This window comes from Helianthus annuus, chromosome 10 (genome assembly GCF_002127325.2).
Source record: "Helianthus annuus cultivar XRQ/B chromosome 10, HanXRQr2.0-SUNRISE, whole genome shotgun sequence".
Classification (NCBI taxonomy): Eukaryota; Viridiplantae; Streptophyta; class Magnoliopsida; order Asterales; family Asteraceae; genus Helianthus; species Helianthus annuus.
In genome coordinates, this window is record NC_035442.2 from 28,969,555 (window position 1) to 28,992,990 (window position 23,436).

At 38.0% G+C, this 23,436-nt stretch overlaps 1 protein-coding gene and 1 non-coding gene across 2 annotated transcripts; one reads left to right on the forward strand and one right to left on the reverse strand.

The window, feature by feature from the left end:
• Nucleotides 1-2,291: 2,291 nt before the first annotated feature.
• Nucleotides 2,292-18,960, reverse strand: LOC110880882. The gene is made up of 4 exons (XM_022129316.1): nt 18,273-18,960; nt 17,682-17,984; nt 17,404-17,597; nt 2,292-2,390 (listed from the first exon to the last, which is right to left on the reverse strand). The coding sequence occupies exons 1-4, from the start codon at nt 18,958-18,960 to the stop codon at nt 2,292-2,294; spliced, it is 1,284 nt and encodes a 427-aa protein (XP_021985008.1).
• On the forward strand, nt 14,103-14,209 carry LOC118483501. The gene has a single exon (XR_004870791.1). It is a non-coding gene; the product is annotated as a small nucleolar RNA R71 (small nucleolar RNA).
• Nucleotides 18,961-23,436: the final 4,476 nt, after the last annotated feature.

Sequence of the window (23,436 nt, forward strand, 5' to 3'; positions counted from 1 at the left end):
CAGCTCGCGGCGAAGTGCAAAGTGCGCCATCAAAGCGCCACATTGCGCCTCATCGCCCACGCCAAGCGCGCGCGCGCGCGAGCATGTGCGAGTGCGAGTGCGAGTTAGGGTGCTCCGCACCCTTCGCGAGGACACTAGTGTGTGCTTCCATGAAACAATAAGGATGGAGAGTTCCACCTTAAATACCTATTTAAGTTCCATCTCTCCTCCTATGTGGGACAAGGTGCTACTTTCCCTTTAGTTTCAACATTGAATGTTCCAAACACCCAACTTTGAGCATCGATATCTCATTCATCTTAGCTCGGTTTTGGACGTGGTTTAGTTCGTTGCGAAGCTCTTCCAACATAGAACACAAACCCACAAATAAATACATAAAACCCACTCATTTTATTATATTTATTTCTAGTCCAAAATAGGAAAAAAATCATTTTCCTATATTTGTGAAAAATGCTATTTTCACCTATTTTTCCAACACTAAATAGTTACGAAAAGGATTATTGTTCTTGATTAACATTGTTTCAAGCACTAACATTGGCCCATATTGTCAAACATCTTAAGCACTAAATGACCAACTGATGCATAATATATACTGAAGCATACTTTGTGCCATTTATGAGGCTTTATTTGAGGAAACCTAAATTCAGTGTAGTTTAGATTCATACACTTTATCCGTACTTTCTTGTAGGTGTTCCCAAAACATGTACAAACAATTGGGTTACAAGAAACTGTTAAACCTCACATAGTATACTTTAATTTGTTTACCTATAAAGACGATCATCACTTACTCCCTGTCGATGAATACGAAGCACCACAAAATTTCATTTTCTTCTTCTGAAGCCACATATCTCCTTATCTAGAAATGAAATTTGGATTAAAATTTGCAAACCAACACTTGCCTGACACCAGACACCTTACCTTCTCATACGTACTTAAAAAAATATGATTTTTTTTTTACAAAAAGTAAGAAGATAGGACCTGTGGAAAAATGGACAAGAGTGGACCCTAAAGCTAAGAAGAAGAATATTTACGTCTTGGAATCTTGGATTAGCTCCTCGGCCTGAGAAATCACATAGCACCAACCCTACGACGTAAGAAAACCATCCCCTAAAGTTGAAGTAATACGAATCACGTGCTGCTCTACTCTGCTCCAGTTCACGTTCCACTGCAACAAAGTAAACATAATCAAAACCCGATCAAAATAATCAAAACCAATTGTAAGTAGAGAACAGCGAGCAGTCAAGCACCTTGCGCCTAGGCACGGCTTTTAAAACCAAGGTGAGAACCACACATACGTGTACCTATTGCTTTAAAGTGATACTTAAGGCAATTATGTAACAACATAAACGACTCTTTGCTCAAAGGTGATGTTAGGGATGAGCTCGGTACCAACCGATACCGAAAATACCGATACTAAAAATCCCAAAAAATGGGTACCGATACCGGTACCGAATATACCTGGTACGGCACGGTACTGGTATTTGAGGGTAAAAACCGGTACCGTACTGGATCGGTACCGAAAATGTCAAAAGTCGGTACCCAAAATGTACCCGGTTTGGTAAATTCGATACTGGTACTCGGTACCATTTGCTCATATCTAGGTGATGTTAGTGTTTAAAAAAGCTATATATAAATGTATGTGTGCGGGTGTGTGTGCCGAAACAAACCGAGAATTTGTATTTCTGTTTCTTCTCCAGTGCCTTCTCCAACACTACTTCTCAAACAACATTGCATGAAAATGCCAACGAAATTATTAAAGTATAAACAAACAATGTTAGAACTACAAGTGAAGCTTTTTTATTCCCCAACACAAACACAAAAAGTATAAATTTATGACATTTGCCATCTTATGGCAGAATGAAAATAATGTGGAAACCAAACAGGATATAATTGACTTTATAGGCTGTTCCCAGTAGAATAGTTTGAGAAGACGATTCTCGACTTCGGTAACTGGAAAGACCAACTCCTGCATGTAAAACTGATTGTGAATATTCCCTGGACCTCGGAATAAATGACATGGTTTTATGTGTATTTATGTTTGGAACGAATGTTAGATAGCTTCAATTCCTATCACAATTCAAAGCCGTAATTAAGGAAACTCAAAAATCAAAGATATCACATTTCATATACCATAACTTTAGTTTCCAGAGTGTACCTTACATCTGTAACTGAAAACCCATTACCCCATCGTCGTCGGAATGGAATCCTAGCCGCCGCCCAAAATGTCGTTACCACCATGGCACCCCATCGTCGGAACACATAACGGCTCAACCAACAATCACTACAGGTGATCACTATTGTAGACCACCCACATAAACGTCAACAACCACAACTTCATCACCGGAGCCACCTTTACCCGTCACCAGCCAGCCACTACTGACCATGGTGCAGCCCTAAAACCGCCACCGTTAATAATTGTCGGAATCTTCATCAGTAACTTGAAATAACGAAAATGAGTAAAGAGCCCAAAAAACTAACCTTTGTGGTTATCGATCTACACTGGTGTGGAACTCGCTAGAGACTATAATCAGTCAGTAGAGCACCTACGGTTACTGAATCAACAACTATCATCGGTTTAAGAGCCATATGACCCCGACCTAACTGTAGTTAGAATTCGCACATCTGAATCAGGGTACCGGAACTTTGTCGGACCTTTACCGGAACCCCAGCATCTTCTCTTTACCACTTAAACGCCTTCAAAAACAACGATCTTGGTTAAAAAAAATGACATGCAAAATAAAAGAGGGTTACCGAAGACTCACCGGAAAATATGTCCGAACTAACTCGTATGGCATTCGTCTTTATCTCCGTTGAATCCGTTAACCATCGGTGTTGGTTACTCAGAACACCATTAACGCCGTCACCATATGAGGTCATGGTGGAATCCTAGGTTCGCCGGACCGTCACCATCATCACCGGAGAGTTCCTCGCTTTTGAGAGACAGCTGGTTTACACGTCGGCGCAGTGGCGGAGTAGACACAGTGGAACCTGTGACATCTGTGCCTCCAAGACCATCGAACAAATACCAAATCAATGAAATATTGTATTTCATACTTGGAATTTGTATAAATATGTGTATCGTTTGCACATATCAATTCTCGTTCGATTTCAAGCTCTAAATCGCTTTCTGGAAAGTTATACACAAACTGGTGTGTAAACGCAGTCAGTTTAACGCGACAAACACTCCGGGATAGTGAAATAATCTTAACATACCATAAATAACCTTTACATAACTTAGAAATAAGTTTTGGAAGGTTTGGTGTGTCGAAATCAAGTTTATTCGCTTACAGGGACTAATTTCGACAAATTGCGAAAGTATGCCGATTCGTACTGTAACGAACATTCTGGAACTTTATCATAAGTTAAACATGCCCTAAATATCCTTTACATAGCTTAGAAATAGGCTTTGAGGTGTTTGGTGTGCAAAAAATAAACTTATTGGTCATTCAGGGACTAAAAGCGTCAAAAAGTGCACAAGTTTGCATTTTCGCGCATATCTTATGTTCTGAATATATCCGGACATCCAAAAATTTATGTAATCATTAAAATATTATATTTTAGTGATTGGCATGATAAAGTTCCATTCGTCACTCAATTTGGATCGTTTTTGCGTTCATTACGACTTCCGTCGTAATTAACCGAACAACGCAACCGTACGACCAAAAGAACCGACATCCAAGATATTTTTGAGCATGTTTTGAGTTCCCAATACTTTAACATCATTTTAGAGCCTTGAAATGAGGTTAACGGGGCTTAAACGTGTCAAAAATGGGCCGAAATGCAAGTTTCTAAGCTGCAGGGACCAAAACTGACAAATCTGCCAAACTTCCTCAGGCGGGGCGCGTAAGCCTTAGCCAAATCTTACGCGGGGCGCGTGGGCCTGTCAGACAGAAACAATGAATCTGGTCATTTTGCACGATTTTGATGGTTTTGATGGGTGGTTTTCATTACTAGGGACTGGTTTGTGTGCTCTCCAAGTCCCCCAATCAGCCTATGACACTTGTATGGCTTGGATCATTGCCTCCTCTCCAAGAAATGATCCTAACGGTTGCGAAAAACTATATATAGGCCATCCCTTCACTTGTTTCATTGCTCATTCACTTCTCATCTCTTCTTCATCTGATTTGGAAGGCTCCCTCAAGTGTTAGGAGCTCTCTAAGTCTGATTGGGAACTTGGTTTTCTTGTAGAAAAGATAGCAATGACCCATTGTGAGCATTCTTTCATTCTTTTTATAGTTTTCCTAGCTTGGAAGTCAAATATAGTTTGACTTTCAGCTTTGACCACGAGTTGGTCAACGAGAAGTTCGTTTGAACTTCGCAACGTGAGCGTAATCACGTTGGTTATAGTCCTTAGTGACTATCCCAGTTGATTACCACGTTGACTAGGTGTAGTGACGAGTCAAAGTTTCGGTCAAAATGCGTTTTAGCACGCATTTTGCAACGGGACTACTATTAGGTATCAAAACACTTTGTTTTGATACCAAATCAGTAGGTTAAACATGCTTTGACATGTTTAACTCGTCACTAATAGTTAGTGCTTGTTTAGAGTCGTAAGTCGAGAGGTCTAAACCACCGCTTAGACTTTCGAACTCGACCCGTTTGGTCGATCTTTAGGATCCGACCAAGCATGGTTAGTGACCATAGATGCATAGGGAATAACCTTCCGAGGTTATACCTTATGGTCACCGAGTTTAAGTAGTTGTATGATAGGTAGATTATATGCCTTAGGTAAATTACCAAAATGCCCTTTTCATGCATAATTGGACTTTAAGCATATGTAACCTAACTTTTGTCACCTAAACTAATTATGCAACCTATTTAAACATGTTTAGGCATATAATACTTGTCACAGGACTAGTTAGACGTCTCGAACGCGCGTTTGCGCGCACGACGCGTTAAAGTGGTGTAAGCTACCTTAATGGGCCGCGATGGGTCGAAAGCACTTAGGTTAGGTTCCGATTTAGAATGTAGGCTTTGTTAAACCATATCACATGAGTTCCTACACTCATTTGGTTTACAAGACCTCATTCTTTCCGATCTTCCGATTTAGGCGTCTGTTGTTTGACTAGCGATCCGATACTAGGTACCACTTGATTCCTTGATTGCCCGAGCATTGATAGTTCACAAAATCAGGGATATCCTACAATCTCAAGTGAGTACATAGTTCCCCTATTTTATTGTTTTCAATTGTTTTGGGGTGATTCATATGTACAAAACGAATTTCAAGGTTTAAACGAGGATTTCAAAAACGATGGTTTATACTAAACTAATAACGATTTCAATAAGGTGAACAAGACTTGTTGGTTGTATTTACATAACAAATGACATTCATTAGCTCTGATCAAGCCGACCAGTATTAGGTTATGGTACCATAGGATCTGACAAATCCCGTTATCAGACTACACCCATTGTTATGTGTGGGGGTTATGTAGATAATGACCGAATCTGTTATTGTTAACTTACCCTTTGGTGGTTTGTTAATGCGAGAAACGAGTTAGACGAGTCACAAAGGTTTGAATGTTGTTAGCAAGACGACCAAAAGTAGTTTCACTATTAAAACGAATACGATTTTGGGACGAGTTAAACAATTTGAAACGAGATACACGATTTGAAACGAGTTAGACGAATTAAACGATTGGTTTTGGGTAGTGATTAGATAATGGGACGGGTGTAGTATGATAGAATCATGGTAGATACGCCGCTGGTACATCTTATATATAAGTGCTTCTATCATATTACATTGTGTGTCATTATTTAGTTCACTGGGGAAACGATTTTGAAACGATGTCACATATCGATGTTTTCAAAACGATATAAACCATACGAGTTTTATTAACGAGTTTTTACGAGATGTTTACAATTTGTGATACTAAAACAAATGTTTTTGAGTTAAGAGTCATGGCTACGAGATTTCTTATACTATAACCATCTTGATTTGAGTTGGTTAAACTATGTTGCAATACACTTTTCAAAACGAGGTTTGTATTTTGACTCTTGTAGTCTAACGAGGTACTGCAACATATAAACAAGCCATGAATCCGATACTCCCACAAAACCTATGTACTCGCCAGCATTTCTTTGCTGACTTTACTTTTTACATATGTTTCAGGTGGTATTGCTTGATGTTGCTTGCTAGGAAGCTTGTGTCACATAGGACCTGGACGAGGCCTTAGTGATTTAAAAACAGTTATAAACAATATGTAGTTTGTTTCGATTTTGAAACAATGTACATTACATAATAATTCAATAAAACAAAACATTTGGTTACCATGGTTGTGAAACAATAATTCTGTTGCAACACTCCCCAACGTTTCCGCCACGGTTTGTTGTTTTAACGTGGTCGGGGTGTGATAGAACCACCGTCTCCACCCCCTTTTCTCATGCTCTCTCTTCCTCTCACCTGAAACGGCGGATTGGATTTGTTTATGTGTTTAAAGAAAACCCTTAAATACCCCCTGACTTTACTGCAAAATCACTGTTCATTCGGTTTTCTTTTTATCATATATAGATTATTATTTTATTAACTTTGAATTTGAACTTCCCCTAAAACAAAATATTTATGTTATGATGTTCAATTTTATTTAATTTTTGATATCACCTCTTATACATTAATTAAATTATATACGTTTTTTATTAATTTAATTTGATCTTTTCCTACAACTCGCATTCATTATTTTTTTCTAGCTAATTATTATATTATATGTTGTAAAACAATGGTCTATTAGCTACTAATATATAAGTATATAAACATGAGAACAAAACTATAAAATCATGTAGAGAATAGAACATGGAGAATTCTTATTCATTAAACAATCTTCACCATATACAAGTGCTTCTATATTTTTAGGCATATACATTAATACAAAATAAAATGAAGAGATATGAGTTATGTATGTGGAGAGTCACCATATAAATGACTCATTCATAACACTCCCCCTTGACTATCCACATACTTTTAATACGCTTGGTGATACTACCTCGTTAAAAACCTTGCTAGGAAAACCCAGTGGGACAAAACCTCAGCTAAGGGAAAAGAGTGCAGCACGTATTTTCTTATTCTGATACTTCTGGATCAGGTATGTTGCCTCGTTAAAAACCTTACTAAGAAAACCCAATGGGACAAAACTTAGTTAAGGGAAAAAGAGTGCAACTTAAAAAAAATCTCCCCCTCATTATAATATGTATCCTTTAAGTAACATGTGTCCATCTTCCTCGAATGTTACTCAAAACTTTTGTAGAATAATTTGTTGTTTGATGTCTTGAAGTGCAATACTTTATATTGAGTAATATTGTAAAATCTTCTTGTGAGACTTCTAGTGCTTGCTCTTGCAAACAAATACCATAAGATCCACTACTATGTTGTGTTACATTCTTTACATCTACAGGACTAACGAAACTAGTTTTCATAGGTTAGTAAAATATAAACACATATCATTCTTACCTTTAGGGTATTGACATATCTGCTTTACCATTCAAATGTCTCCTCATTGTACATGTGCTATATCATGTTGATAAATTCAAATAAGAAAAACATATTATGCATATATAGAAAGAAATATTAATGCACAATTGCACTTAGCCATGGTACTTTTGGAATGAGAATCCCTACTTTGGTAGGAGATGATAATAGTCATTTCTTATAAAAAATGACTTAACAACCTTTAACATACTTTAAGGTTCAACTATGTCCATACTAAAATATCCAAACATCATCTTCTAGATGTACTTGAGGGATTAGTAAATTACATATATACTCGAACTGCAGTTCGAGTAATAATTAGACTGTGCCAAGGTCATTAAAAAATTCTCCCTCTAAAAGCTCGACAATTTCTCTCAGTGATGCCTAGAATCATTACTGTAAATTGCGATTATAGTGAACTTTTAAAAGTAGAATGTTCATAGAACATGGCTAATTTAATTAAACTTATATCCCTCTTTATGTGAATATCTCGAGTTGTACAACACTCGACCCAACTATTTTAGTCCATACGTATTTTGTCAACTTCATATAATACGTTCTTGCGGTTTTTACATCATTAATGCTTCTAGCATTATCAATCCATGAGGGAATTCTTTCCATCTTATCCAAATATGCATGTGCTTTCACTCTTTAGAAGTTTTGCTACATAAATTTTGCCCTTTTAACACATAGATATCTATATCATATGCAAAAATATCATGAACACTTACTTTTATCTCCAAAATCCATATTGTACCATGTTTATACACTGTATACATTGAGATGCTATAACAACCAGGTACGCATTTTCTATGTATGTTTATTGGAGTATTGGTGCACAATAATTACATCCATAAGGTGTTTCAATTAACCTCTTAAGCACTCAAATGCTTTAGGATACTCATGGGGAGTTCCAATTATATTCAATTCAATAACATCAGATCTGAATTTACATAATAATCATAATATTCTCGAGAACTTATTTTATATGACTTAGTATCAAGTGATACATAACTTTCATAAGACGCGTGTCAATTCTCTTTTATATATTACCAGACTAATAAGATATTGGAAAGTCAATGCATCCACCACTGGAGAATACGTTTTCTCATAATCAATCATAGGTCTTTGTGAAAATTCTTGTGTCACCAATTTTGACTTATATTACTTAATTTGATTTTCACTTGATTCACATAAAAGACACTTTTGTATCCATCATATTTTACAACTTTAGTTGTATGGCCTGTTGGTCCAGAAACTTTCCATTTCATTAGAGAACTAAACTCTGCCTTATTTGCGTCTTTCTATTTTGGCCAATCATTTCTAAATATTCATTCATATGCAGATCTTAAATCTTGATCCTCATCTTTTAATCATTTTAAGCGCTACATTATATACAAAAGTATAACGACGTCAATTTTTATTTCGATTCCATACATATCTTAGACATGATACAACTTATCAAGATCTCTTTATTTTCAGGTACCTGAGGTTCTTCTTGAACCATCATGTCTATTATGTCTCCAGGAGATCTTATTACTATAACCTCGACTTGACCATCTTAATTACTTGCTTCAATTTTCGAGAAATTTTATTATTGGAATCAAATAGTCTACCACGCTTTAGGCGTGCAATAGACTCATTACAAAAATATATTATGTCCTCTTGGGACATGAATATAATTGGAGCATAAGCAGTTGATTATGTGACTTACTTAGTCACTCTATTTAGGTCAGCGAACTTGTCTGGTAATTTGTTCTTTACTATTGGTAAATGAATTATATTTTAAACTTCTAGTTCATAGTTTATAGTCTAAGGATCAAGATGACATGATAATTCATTTCACTTTTCACTTTCCAACTGCTTGTTATATCCCCCTAATGTTGGGTCACTAAAGTGAAAACCAATAAGCCATAAACGAATTTCTCACTAATGGCTTTAAGTATTTAATCATAGACGATTATTTATACCCAACATATTCTCAAACTTTTTAGAAGTCCCATCTTTGTGCGGTGTGGTGGATGAGTTTCAATATATGTCGCACAACCAAAATCTTTGATGAGACATCTTTGGTTCCTGACCAAAAACCAACTGTATGGGAAGAACTATCACTTATTGGCTTGATGTGAACTGATGGTACTATATATAAAATTACATGTACCTAAATGAACTTTTGCTCCTCTCATGATCATTGGCTTTGTAACCAATAGTAGACGTTTAGTGATTATCTCAACAATAACACTTATTCCAATAATTGTTAATAATTTGTGAATCAAATTCATTATTATTAAATAAATATACTAATCTGGATTAATATGCTTGCTGTCACATTAGCTAAGCCACAATCACACAAGCTTCAGGTTGTGGATTTGATAACCATTTAGACGATGCATCGATTTTAAAATAATAAATGGTATCATGTTTGTATATTTATTTCCGTTATCATTTCCAGAATATTTGGGGATTCACACCCTACTTTTGTTGATCAGTACTTAACTTCACTTGAGAGCAAACATGACATGTATAATTATCAAGATAATCTTCTGGTTCTTCGATACTTTTCACATCATCATTAATGACTCGGTGTGGTCTAACCGGTCATGCCAACTAACTAAATACTTATGATCCATAAACCTTTGGATTATGATCGCATATGTATTACTTGCACGTATGTAATACAAAATGTAAGATACAAGAGAATGTATTATAACTTCAAAGTTTAAACCATCATGTTATATGGTCATTCCTTAGTTTGCCACTTTTGGTGGTCGATCTCATTATGACTATTGTTACAATTCTAATAGTCGATCTCATCATGACTGTCATTTCAATTATTGTAGTCGATCTTATTATAATTTCTAATGGTTGATCTCATTATCAACATGACCATCATTGATTTTTCTCAGTGATCACAATGATCAATATATATTCATTTCATGGATCAAAGTAAAACCAAACAATTTTCACGGTTTCCGTTATTTACTTGGACATATAAATCTAAATTCATTTAGAACCTTTTGTTTCTTTTTAATGATATTGCTACCTTAGGATCATATTTAAGGTTTGATAAACAAAGTTTGTTTTATCCGCTTTTCCCTTATAAATAAACTTCTCTTTGTTGTCCGAGTCATATAATATTACCGGTCTAACATCTCACGACCATTTAAAACTTGATAATGAGGTACATGGAATATGACACTTTGGGTGTCAAATCTATGCATATTTCTCCTCTTTCATGAGAGTGACAATAAACCATGATCTGGTTTAATCGTTCCATTCAATATTATCGATGCAAAGAAATGATAGCATATAGAATACGAGATGTAGATAGCAACAAATCATTCAATACATGATCTCATAGCATATCGTCATATAAAAACAACTTATAATAGGCCTTTATGAAATAAGAAACCTTTTCATCACTAATAAGCAAACGTATATAATTTATGTAATAACTTATCATGGTATAACCAATTACAAAGATCTGATATAACTAATCACAAAGATATCTTATATATATTTGTTACTTACTTTGAAACTTAAACATATATCTCTTTCAAGTTCTCAGATCATTTATTATTTGAAAATTGGAATATTGATGAACTACATAGCATACTCAATTTTTTCTTCTCAAATATTGATATTAAAAAAAAACTAATGACATCAAATAAACAATCTATATATTGCACATATGAATCATATAGCAATGGTCATTATTTTATACAAGCAATAATAATAGTTAATCAAAAATTAAACTATTAAACATTATGACATAGCCTAATGAACGCATGAGAAATACCGACATCGCTAGAAAGAGTTTCTCTAATAACAAATAATGATATCTAGCAATAGGAATCAATTACATGAATTTCTTATATGCAAAATTTGTTATAAATGCTAGTATAACCCTAATATAAATACCAAATGTTATTTTTATAATCATGCTATAACAATAATAATACATTGCATTATAGATTGTATACTTTATTTAAAACTAAATCACGTGATGTTTCCAATGAGCACTACACACATAACTCATTTATATCTAATTGTGTAAAAGTCCTTTGGCATGCTATATATTAACAATGACTAATGAAAACAATTAAATACGGTCCACATTATAACTCATTTATATCTAATTGTGTAAAAGTCCTTTGGCATGCTATATATTAACAGTGACTAATGAAAACAATTAATTACGATCCACATTAATATTTTATCTTTTTTTTACGGCCAGCAAGCAAATAATTTCAGTTAAAGGAATAAAAAGGACTTCACTTGGGGTTTAACAGAAAAAGTGTATATATTATGTCCTTGATTGAGTAGTAAAACTTTATGAGATAAGACTAGTAAAACTTTATGAGATAAGATATTCTTTTCGATCAATTAAAAAGCATAAAACTTTTTTTAAATAAATTATCATGGTATAATTAATTATAGTGTAACAAAAAAAAATATCTCACGTATACATATCTGTCACGTTAATTTGAAACTATGATTTTAACATATCATCATTTGTTTACTAGTAAATAAGCCCACCTTTTTTTTTTTACTTTCTACAATAATAAATTATGTAGTTCCATATAATCGTAAAAGTATCACAAGGGTCTCAATGCTATAAATATAATATCTTACCATGCAAATATTTCAAATATTCATATATAACATCTATCTGATCCAACTTTATGAATAAGATACCAACTCATCAGTATAATCAAAATCATCATAACAAGAAGCAAATTTAATTAAATCCAATTACTTGGTGTATGCTCTTTTGTTTCTATGAAACCATCTAAATTCATTTTTTTTACCACTGTATTCATATATTCTTATCCAAGCACTAAAAATAAATTAAGAAGTAGCCTACATATTGTTCATTAAAATAATGAGTAATACGGTATCTAATATGAATGGGTAAATTTTTTTAACTATATCTTTTATGTATGCACCGAAATCAATATTTTGGGGTATATGTCCTCAATTCATTTTTTGTCTTATCAATAAATTAAAATATACTAAATAACAAAATATCAATATTTTTTTGCACTTAGAAATATATTATATCAAAAACTGAAACTTAAATAGTCCTCAAAAATTGTAAATACAACGGTATAACGTCTCCATTATTTAAATAATCTTTTGAGATTGATATAAATTGAATCAAAACAGAGATTTAATTAAATAATTAAATAATCTTTGAATTCGTTGTCCCATACAACAAACTTCCATTTCAAAATTAAAATTCAATTCAAATCAATATAATATTATAATTCGTCAATGCATATCAACAGGATGTGTATATGTATTATGAGCAATAAGTTTTTATGTTGTTACCTTATTTGCCACTTGAGATAGGTTCGTGATTGCGGAATAGAACGCCCCGTCAAACGAGCGATGGGTGGGATGTTGGTGATAGCTGTTGTCAAGTGAGACTCGCAGTTGGTGGCTCTAGTAGGCAAAATTAACTTGAATAAAACAATAGAGAATCGCTACCGCTATGGTTTTTTTTCGACAAAAACACCGTCGTGCTGATAACGTGTTGTAAAACAATGGTCTATTAGCTACTAATATATAAGTATATAAATATGAGAACAAAACTATAAAATCATGTAGAGAATAGAACATGGAGAATTCTTATTCATTAATCAATCTTCACCATATACAAATGCCTTTATATATTTAGGCATGTATACAAGTTCATCTCATAACATTAAGAAACCATACCGTGGGTCCCGCAGAAGCTCCGCCACCACCAACTGAAGAAAGCACAACACTGCCCTAACAAGAGAAGGCTTCTCCTCTAATTCAAGAGCCTACCAAGGCTCCTCCGGTTCCGTACCCCGGTAGGTTAATTCGTCAAAAGACCAATGAGCAATTCGCAAAATTCGCTTTCGGGTTTGTTTCGGTATTACTTGGTAATGCGCCTTGTGGTCTCTCGGAGAAATTTTGAGCTAGTTGATTTATTTGTTTTTCAATGTTTTGTATACTAGCTTGTTGATTTCTAAAATTCGATTCCTATTGTTGAAATCGATCCGAGTTTTTCTTTTCAGTGTCGGAGATGAGGCGAGATATAGTATCTTCAAGCCTTTCTCGTCCACCTTGTTGTTGAGGGAAATTTTGTGACTCGTTTCTTGGTTGTTGAAAGTTTGTTCGTTGGTTTAGGCTTTGTTGGTTACTACTATTGCCGGGTTCTCTCCAACCAAGGTTAGGGTGGTTACGCCATCCTTGGTTGTAGGTACCCGTTGGAGGACCCGACGGCCTAGGTCTATTATAAATGTAGTTTACCGACTCTGATTGATCATCTGTTTCTTTCATACAACTCCAATTTTTATGTGGCCCACCACACTCTTCACAAGCCATAACCGAGACCGTTTTTGTCATTTCTAACTTTTTAATTTTTGAAGAAAGGGCCTCGATTTGGGCTTGTAAAGAAGTGCTTTCATCAACCTTATGGGCGCCTGGGGCAATAGATTTATTGCCTCGGGGAGTGTGCCACTGAAAATTGGTTTGAGCAATTTCCCCGATTTGATTGTATATTTCATGTGGGCGGCGATTACCTAAAAGTCCCCCGGAGCTAGATTCAAGTGTTTGTCTCGTGTGTGGCAACAACCCGTTGTAGAAAGTGGATACTTGTTGCCATACCGCAAGACCGTGATGGGGACACTTTCGCAATAGCTCCTTGAACCTTTCCCAAGTTTCATATAAGGATTCCCTATCCTCTTGTGAATATGTATTAATTTCAGTCATTAATTTAGCCGTTTTAGCGGGAGGGAAATACTTATATAGAAATTTTTGGGCTAGTTCATCCCAGGTGTTTACCGAACCAACCGGGAGGGCGTTGAGCCAAGCTTTTGCTCGGTCTTTTAGTGAAAATGGAAACATTCGAAGGCGGATGGCGTCATTTGATGCTCCATTGATCCGAAAGGTATCACATATTTCTAAGAAATTAGTAATATGTAGATGGGGATCCTCGTCCGCAAGCCCATGGAAGGTTGCGGAGTTTTGAAGCATTTGTATCAAATGTGGCCGAAGTTCGAAGTTGTTGGCTTCAACATTCGGTGCATTGATAGCGGCGCCGAGAATACCCAGGGTGGGTCGTAGGTAATCCATGAGGGTACGTTGGTCCGCCATTGGAAGTGGGTTCCCCGGAACCTTCTCTTGGTTTTTAGCTTTAAGTCTTTTTCTGAGAAAGCGTTCGGGTTCTTCTAGAGGTTCTTTTATGTCTCTACTAGAACTGGAGCTCATACACTACGTTGAAAGTTCAGATGTGGTGTCCGGTTCCAAGCCCTGCAATAAAAACAGAAAAGAATGCTAGTCAGGAAGTTCACCACGGCCCCGTGCTTAGTGAACACGGCCCGTGGTCGGAGATACATCGATTGTTTTCCGGATCCCTGTTACTGGAAAGTTGGACACGGCCCCATGTTGCACCGACACGGCCCCGTGCTCAGCCCTCTGTAACTCGGAAAATAAAAACTGCCAGTGACACTGCTGGGCACGGCCCGTGTCCAAGCAGGCACGGCCCGTGCTGAGCTCTGCAGAAACGGAAAAATTAAGAAAATTCTAAAAAATAAAAAGAGAATAGAAAAAAATGATTAGGCCGTTGATTCCTAACTTTCTTAAAATCCTTGTGTCCCCGGCAACGGCGCCAAAAACTTGATGCGTGTTAGTGTGTATATGTTTTAGGTATATATTCTAAGCCCTTTTTACACTTTTTAGGCAAGTTTTAAATTTATAAAACACGATATTTACTAACACTAAACACGCATATGGGCAAGTGACCCATCGTGGACGTAGTATAGTGTTGGAAAGATACCGAGGTCGTCCAAGGACACAAGAGCTTTTAGTACCGGTTTATCCTCAACGTCTAATCAATCAAAATGTTAGAAAAAGGTTTTTAAACTAAGAAAATAAAACTAACTAAAATGCTGAAAAATGAAATAAAAATAAAACAGATAGACAAGATGAATCACTTGGATCCGACTCGTGTGTAGTGTAACCTTTGATTATTTTTGCACTTTTGCACTTGTTTAAGAGATTATCTTAGTTATTCTAGTAGGCCCCTCTTTTGAAGGCGACGTTACCCTCAACCCAGTAGTTTGAGTCAGCAAGGATACAATCCTAAAGGGTCCGATTATTGAAAGATAATTAATTAAGTTATTAATGCATAATGTGGTAGGCCCCTCTTTTGAAGGCGACGTTACCCTCGGCTAAGTAGTCTGAGTCAGCAGGGATACAGTCCTAAGTAGTCGGGTTAAAGTTTTAATAGTAGTTTAACTTATGACAGGATCAAAGAGTTTGGACCCCCGCCATCCAATACCTTTGGGTATTGAAGGAGGTCCTACTAAATTTGACCCAGGTCCTTTGCAGGATCTATACACTGAACAATGGTAAGACTCTTACCAAACCGTTCCCTTAACCCTCGACCAGGTAGCCAACATACCTCCATATAGACCGTGGAGATATGAATGGTGAAAATCTTTTATTTTATATAGACAGTAAAATAATGCCAAGACACCACGGACAAACGATAAGGAAGAATCACCTTCAACATAAGAAACTAGTAATTAAAGTCATTAATACAAAACCAATTAAAAAGTGCAAAAGATTAAAAATAAAAAGTATTACACTAAACACTTGTCTTCACCAAGTGATGTAAAAGACTTAGGCAAACATGGCCTTTGATTGTCAAGAACTCTTACGATCAATCTTGGATCCCGAGACGACTCACACACTCTATGATGGACAATGGATGATGGTGGTGGATGATGGTGTTGTGATGGTGGTGGGTGGTGGGTGAAGTGTGAGAGAGGTGGTGTGCCAAGGGATGAGTTGCAAGAGCTCCAAACACTCCTATTTATAGGCTGAACAGAAGCTCGGGCACGGCCCCGTGTCCATCCGCGTCTCTCTCTTCATTAATTGCAATTCACAATTTCATTAAATGCGTCTGCAGGAAGTTGACCACGCCCCCGTGTCCGCTGGGCACGGCCCCGTGGTGGGCAACGGAAGCTTCTATGACTTTGTCTTTTCTGCTGACACTTGGGCACGGCCCCGTGCTCACTGAGCACGGGGAGTGTTCAGTCTTCTGTCTTCTTTGTTTTGCTTGGGAAGATGTTGTCGGGAGGTCGGGCATGCCACTTTTGTTCCTTTTCTTGTATTTATGTTAGATTTAGCTGTCTTTTTGCTTCTTTTGTTCATTTGATCTCATTTAATCCTGAAAGTACAAAAGGAAGACAAAAGCACACTTTTTCCAACATTAGTACTAAAAAAGGGTTAGTTTTATGCCACAATTGATGTAATTTATATGTTGCATTTTACACACATCAGAGACCAAGAAATTGTTGCACCTCTGAGGGGGTCTTCGGTGCCGCCCAATTTCTGACAGCATCAATCTTAGCAGGATCCACGTGTATCCCAATTCATTCACGATGTGGCCAAGGAAGCGTACTTCTCAAATCCAGAAGTCACACTTAGAGAATTTCACGTAGAGCTGCTCCTTCCTCAGTAGTTCCAAGATAAGAAGCAAGTGTCGCTCATGATCCTCCTTGCTCTTTGAGTAGATCAGGGATGACAAAATCGTCTAGATACGGTTTGCACACGCGGTTCATTAGGTCCATGAAGACCGCTGGGGTGTTTGTCAACCCAAATGGCATAACCAGAAACTCGTAATGGCCGTACCGCATTCGAAAAGCTGTCTTTGGTACATCCTCCTCTTGGACTCTCATATGATAATAGCCCGATCTTAAATCGATCTTCGAGTAAAAACTTGATCCTTGCAATTGGTCAAACAGATCGTCGATGCGTGGCAAAGGGTAACGGTTCTTGACTGTCACTTTGTTGAGCTCCCGATAATCTATGCACATACGAAAGGACCCGTCTTTTTTCTTCACAAACAGAACTGGGGCTCCCCAAGGTGAAGAACAGGGTCGGATAAAGCCCCTATCCAATACTTCTTGAAGTTGATTAGATAACTCTTGCAACTCCCCAGGTGCAAGGCGATAAGGAGCTCGAGCAATTGGGGCCGCTCCTGGTGTAAGATCAATATGAAATTCCACCTGACGGTGAGGAGGTAAACCGGGAAGTTCCTCAGGAAACACATCAGCAAATTCACTAACAACTGGCAGGTCTTCGATCTTCTTTTCTCCTGGATGAGTATCAGTAACAAGTGCTAGAATAGCAGGATACCCCTTTCGTAGACACTTCTGAGCCTTCATAGTTGTGATGATACCAACCATCGCACCACTGCGATGCCCTTGAACCGATAGAGATTCTCCACTAGGGAGAAGAATACGTACGATTTTCTCTTTACAATGGATGTCAGCACGGTGCTTGGACAACCAGTCCATACCAACCACTATGTCGAAACTACCGAGGGTAACAGGAAGGAGGTCAATGTCAAACACTTGACCCACAAGATCTAGTTTACACCCAAAAAGGACATGTGAAGCTTCAATCGTCTTACCATCTGCTAATTCTACTACATGCTTAGCTTCTAGAGGTGTTGGAGTTAACCCTAATCGTTGACTGAACTCTAAGGACACATAACTCCAATCGGCACCGGAATCAAATAACACAGAAGCAAAGAGGTTGTTCACAGAAAACGTACCAGTCACGACATTGCCGTCATTCCTAGCATCACCAGCACCAATCGTAAATACTCTTCCACGTGCACCATTTCCCCCATTGTTGCCGTTGTTGTTCCCAGCGTTGTTGTTGTTATTCTGATGGTTGTTGTTATCGTTAGCATTTTGATTCAGCTGAGGGCAATCCCGCTTAATGTGACCCTCGTCCCCACACTGCAAACACCCCTTCCTATTGCCTTGGTTCTGATGGGGCTGTTGCCTCTGCTGTTGCTGATGCTGCTGTTGTTGCTGCTGATTCTGCTGCTGCTGTTGCTTTGGATACGGAGCTCTACAGTGTTTTGCCATATGGCCCACCTTATCACACCTATGGCAAGCTCGGACACCCGGTCCATGATGATGATAAACACACTTGTTGCACTTTGGCTTCCTACCAACGTAGGAGCCTTGGCTCGGATTGCTGCTCTGACCCTGGTTAACAGAAGAGGACTGGCTGAAGTTGCGATTATTGCTGTTGTCTGGCCTTTTCTGTGATTGACTCGCACTGGTCGCTTTGTCAGCATCATTCCATTTACGCTTGTTATCACTAGCAGGTGTGGTAGCTGTAGCAGTATGGATAGTAGCAGAAACACGAGGCGGTAACGATCCACGCTCGACCTCTTGGTCGGTAATCTTGTGTGCTAAACGGATGATCTGAGGCAGGTTGTTAAGATTTGCAGCAGTGACCAAACTCTTTACTGATGGTGCTAGGCCCTTGATATACAACTCAATTCTTCGAGGTGGGGGTCGAGACAAGTTAGGGCACATGTTTGCTAGCTCATGAGATCGTTTCGTGTAAGCCTTGATCTCGGACCCCTCCATCTTCAGATTGTAGTACTCGTTCTCGAGCTTCTGAATCTCGTCACGAGGACAGTACTCCTCCCGCATCAACTCCTTGAAATCATCCCAAGTAGTTGCATTAGCCATCTCGATGCCCAACATTTTCACCTGGGCATTCCACCAAGTTAAGGCACCTTATTCCAAAGTGCCTGTAGCATACTTCACTCGGTCCCCCATGGGACAGTTACACATAGCAAATACTGATTCAGCTTTCTCAAACCAACGAAGTAGCCCCACAGCTCCTTCAGTCCCACTGAATGTCTGTGGCTTACAATCCATGAACGTCTTAAACGTACAAGCAGGCGTATTGTTTTGATTCTGATTCGCTTGCTGACCTAAGGAAGAAAGAAAATACAGCACACGGGTAAGAGTCGATTACGCGACATGATGCGTGTGGGTGTGTATATATTTTCGGTGTATATTTTAAGCCCTTTTTACACTTTTTAGCCAAGTTTTAAATTTATAAAACACGATATTTACTAACACTACACACACATATGGGCAAGTGCACCCATCGTGGACGTAGTATAGTGTTGGTAAGATACCGAGGTCGTCCAAGGACACAAGAGCTTTTAGTACCGGTTTATCCTCAACGTCTAACCAAATCAAAATGTCAGAAAAGATTTTTAAAACTAAGAAAATAAAACTAAATGCTGAAAAATAAAAATAAAAGTAAAACAGATAGACAAGATGAATCACTTGGATCCGACTCGTGTATAGTGTAACCTTTGATTATTTTCGCACTTTTGCACTTGTTTAAGAGATTATCTTAGTTATTGTAGTAGGCCCCTCTTTTGAAGGTGACGTTACCCTCAACCTAGTAGTTTGAGTCAGCAAGGATACAATCCTAAAGGGTCGGATTATTGAAAGATAATTAATTAAGTTATTAATGCAAATTATGGTAGGCCCCTCTTTTGAAGGTGACGTTACCCTCGACTAAGTAGTCTGAGTCAGCAGGGATACAGTCCTAAATAGCCGGGTTATACTATTAATAGTAGTTAACTTATGAGGGGGTCAAAGAGTTTGGATCCCCGCCATCCAATACCTTTGGGTATTGAAGGAGATCCTACTAAATTTGACCCAGGTCCCTTACAGGACCTCTAAACGCTGAACAAGGGCAAGACCCTTACCAAACCGTTCCCTTAACCCCCGATCAGGTAGCCAACATACCTCCATATAGACCGTGGAGATATGAATGGTGAAAATCTTTTATTTTATATAGACAGTAAAATAATGTCAAGACACCACAGACAAACGATAAGGAAGAATCACCTTCAACATAAGAAACTAGTTATTAAAGTCATTAATACAAAACCAAATAAAAAGTGCAAAAGATTAAAAATAAAAAGTATTACACTAGACACTTGTCTTCACCAAGTGATGTAAGAGACTTAGGCAAACATGGCCTTTGATTGTCAAGAACTCTTACGATCAATCTTGGATCCCGAGACGACTCACACACTCTATGATGGACAATGGATGATGGTGGTGGATGATGGTGTTATGGTGGTGGTGGGTGGTGGGTGAAGTGTGAGAGAGGTGGTGTGCCAAGGGATGAGTTGAAATGGCTCCAAGCACTCCTATTTATAGGCTGAACAGAAGCCTGGGCACGGCCCCGTGTCCGTCTGACACTCTCTCTCCTCATTAATTATAATTCGCAATTACAATAAATGCGCCTGCAGTACTCTGACCACGCCCCCGTGTCCGCTGGGCACGGCCCCGTGGTGGGCAATAGAAGCTTCTACAGGTTTGTCTTTTCTGCTGCTTCTTGGGCACGGCCCCGTGCTCGCTGAGCACGGGGCGTGTTCAGTCTTCTGCCTTCTCTGTTTTGCTTGGGAGGATGCTGTCGAGGGGTCGGGCAATCCACTTTTGTCCCTTTTCTTGTATTTATGTTAGATTTTTCTGCCTTTTTGCTTCTTTTGTTAATTTGAGCTCATTTAATCCTGAAAATACAAAAGGAAGACATAAAACACACTTTTTCCAACATTAGTACTAAAAAGGGTTAGTTTTATGCCACAATGATATAATTTATATGTTGCATTTTGCGTGTATCAAATACCCCCACACTTGAATCTTTGCTTGTCCTCAAGCAAAACTCTTTATAATGTGGCTTTATTCACTCTCAAATGGAATGGGTAGAAGAGAAGGTTTTTGGGCTTGTCATAGAGTGTCGGGATTTTCCAAGATTGTTTAGGTTTTATTTTTATTTATTTACAATCCTATTCGTCATGATTTAAAAACATTTCATAAGATAAATTATTTATTAAGGCCTAACATACCTTTTTAAAATTCTATTTATATACAAGTTCACATACCTCACGGGGGAAATCACTCACACTCGGCCGAAGGTGTATTTTTAGTGAATCACTCGAGAGCGGCGTGGAACTTATTTCTACCATAAGCTTGCCAAGCAATCAATCCTCCTCCTTTTTAACTTTATACCTTTGTAAATATCAAGAGGACTTTTTGGGTGAAGGGTTAGGCTTGGGCTAAAGGTGGGTGGTTGGGTTAGTGGTTAGTTGAAAAGGGCGAAAGGCGTAAAAAGCGTTGGTTTTCGTAAAACATTTTGTTTTTGTGACTTTTTATTTTTAATGAAGTATTTATTCAAACAAGCTTTTGTTTGAGGAGCTTTGTTTGTTTATTTCCAACTTCATCATCATTCATCATATATATTTTTTTTTCAAGAGTCACACGAAAACCAAGCTTTGTTACTAAAATAAGGGGTAAAAATGAAAAAGGGATTTTGGTGGGTAAAAAGGGTTTTGGGTTAAGAAATGAAAAGGTTTAGGCTCAAAGGGGTTAACTAGGGGGAATTTTTTTGGGTAGGTAAAAAGAAAAATGAAAATAATGGCGTTGAAAGAAAAAAGGTTAGTCCTAATGCCTCCATCATTTACTTACTTGGGTTTAAGTTGGTAAGGATCGGGAATGAATTATCGTGGCAAGTTCTAGAGTCGTAAGAACCAAGCGGCTATTCACACAAGAAACGAAAAATGAGCATTTAGTGTAAAGATATGTATTTGTATGCTCTTTAAAGGCTCAAAACTCACTTTTGTGGGAATGGGTTTTTACGTGATCAAGTATATATAATCAAATTTTAACTAAGTTTGTCATACCGTTTCATAATTTTCTTATGTTGGTTCTTTTTATCACGACGCTATCGGTTGTAAATTTGTAAAAATATAACCTTGTTAAAATTAGAATTCCCAACTTAAACTTAGACAAGTAAAAAAAATGCAAAATTTTTGAAAAAAATTTGGGGTGATTAGCGATTCCAAATAGAGTTTTGTGTAAGGCTTGTTATTAGGACTTGCGAAATTCAAGGTTTTAGCATCCCCCCAACACTTAAATTACACATTGTCCTCAATGTGTCCCAAAAATAAGTTTTTAGGTTGATTGAATGTGTAAAATGGTGTTAAAAGCAAAATTTTATGTTACTGGCAGTCTGGACACGGCCCCGTGTTCGTTGGACACGACCCCGTGTTCAAGTGCCAGTAACGAAAACTTACAGAAGTTGGACACGGGGGCGTGTTCGCTGGACACGACCCCGTGTCTGGCAAAAATTCTGCAGAAATTTAACAAACAACAGGTCTGGGAGGTGGGCACGGGGGCGTGTTGGCTGGACACGTCCCCGTGTGGACTGTCTGCAGGGCCGAAAAACAGGTTTCTTTCTCCGGTTTTCCTGTCCCGGCTTTTATTAGTGCTGATGTTTAGCACTCTAAGCCTCACTTGTACCTGTTTTATCACTAAATACCACACCAAGCAATACCAAACGTCCTAAATTACCAAGTTAATCATCCAAACCGTAAAGTAAAAGAAAAATAAAGCAGAAAGTAAAAAAGAGTTAAGGAAAGTAAATTGTCTAACACTCGGCACGCAGGCCGTCAATTGTTTTGATAGAAAAAGGGGACTTTAACCTGTGGGTTCACCATCAACCCGCTCCTGCTCCTTCTTCACCCACCTAATCCATGTCCTCATCGCTGTCATCACCTCTGTCCCCATGACCCGCCATATACTCCCGGATGTTCCCGATGTCGTCTTGGATATCGGTGATGCTTCGCTCAATAGCTCTGACCCGGTGGTATGTGTTGTTGGCGAGGTTGTATGTGTTCCTGGTGCACATGAGGTTTTCCTGCAAAAGATCATGTAAACTTTGAAAGTTAGGAAAACCACCTCCTTGGGAGGAGGATTGGCCCGGATCACCATGGGGTTGATATTGGTAGTGGGGAGGTGGAACGTGAAGGACTAGGGCCTCCTGTGGGTTCCATGCATGGCCTTGCATTCTCTGAAAGCTTACTGACCCATCTTCCGCCTCATAAATTAGGTTCATGGCGCGGCAAATGTGTATATCGACTCGTCCCGACCATGGGCTTCTTTCAAAGGACCTAGGAATGTGCGTGAAGTGCTTGAAGAGGCGGTACACCCATCCCCCAAAGAAGATAGGGGTTGGTGCACGAGCAAGCCGGTTCAGATGCATGTTTCGAAGCAGGAGATATGGAATATCGAGGGGCCTTCGGTTGTGGATGC

Excerpts from the sequence above, each read along its gene's own strand:
- LOC110880882 (XM_022129316.1), bottom strand. The coding sequence starts at position 18,960 with ATGCGGGAGGAGTACTGTCCTCGTGACGAGATTCAGAAGCTCGAGAAC. Across the intron at positions 17,985-18,272 it reads ACAGCCCCATCAGAACCAAG|AGTTCAGTCAACGATTAGGG; the intron begins GCAATAGGAAGG and ends ATGTGTCCTTAG. Across the intron at positions 17,598-17,681 it reads TCGCAGTGGTGCGATGGTTG|GAGAAAAGAAGATCGAAGAC; the intron begins GTATCATCACAA and ends ATACTCATCCAG.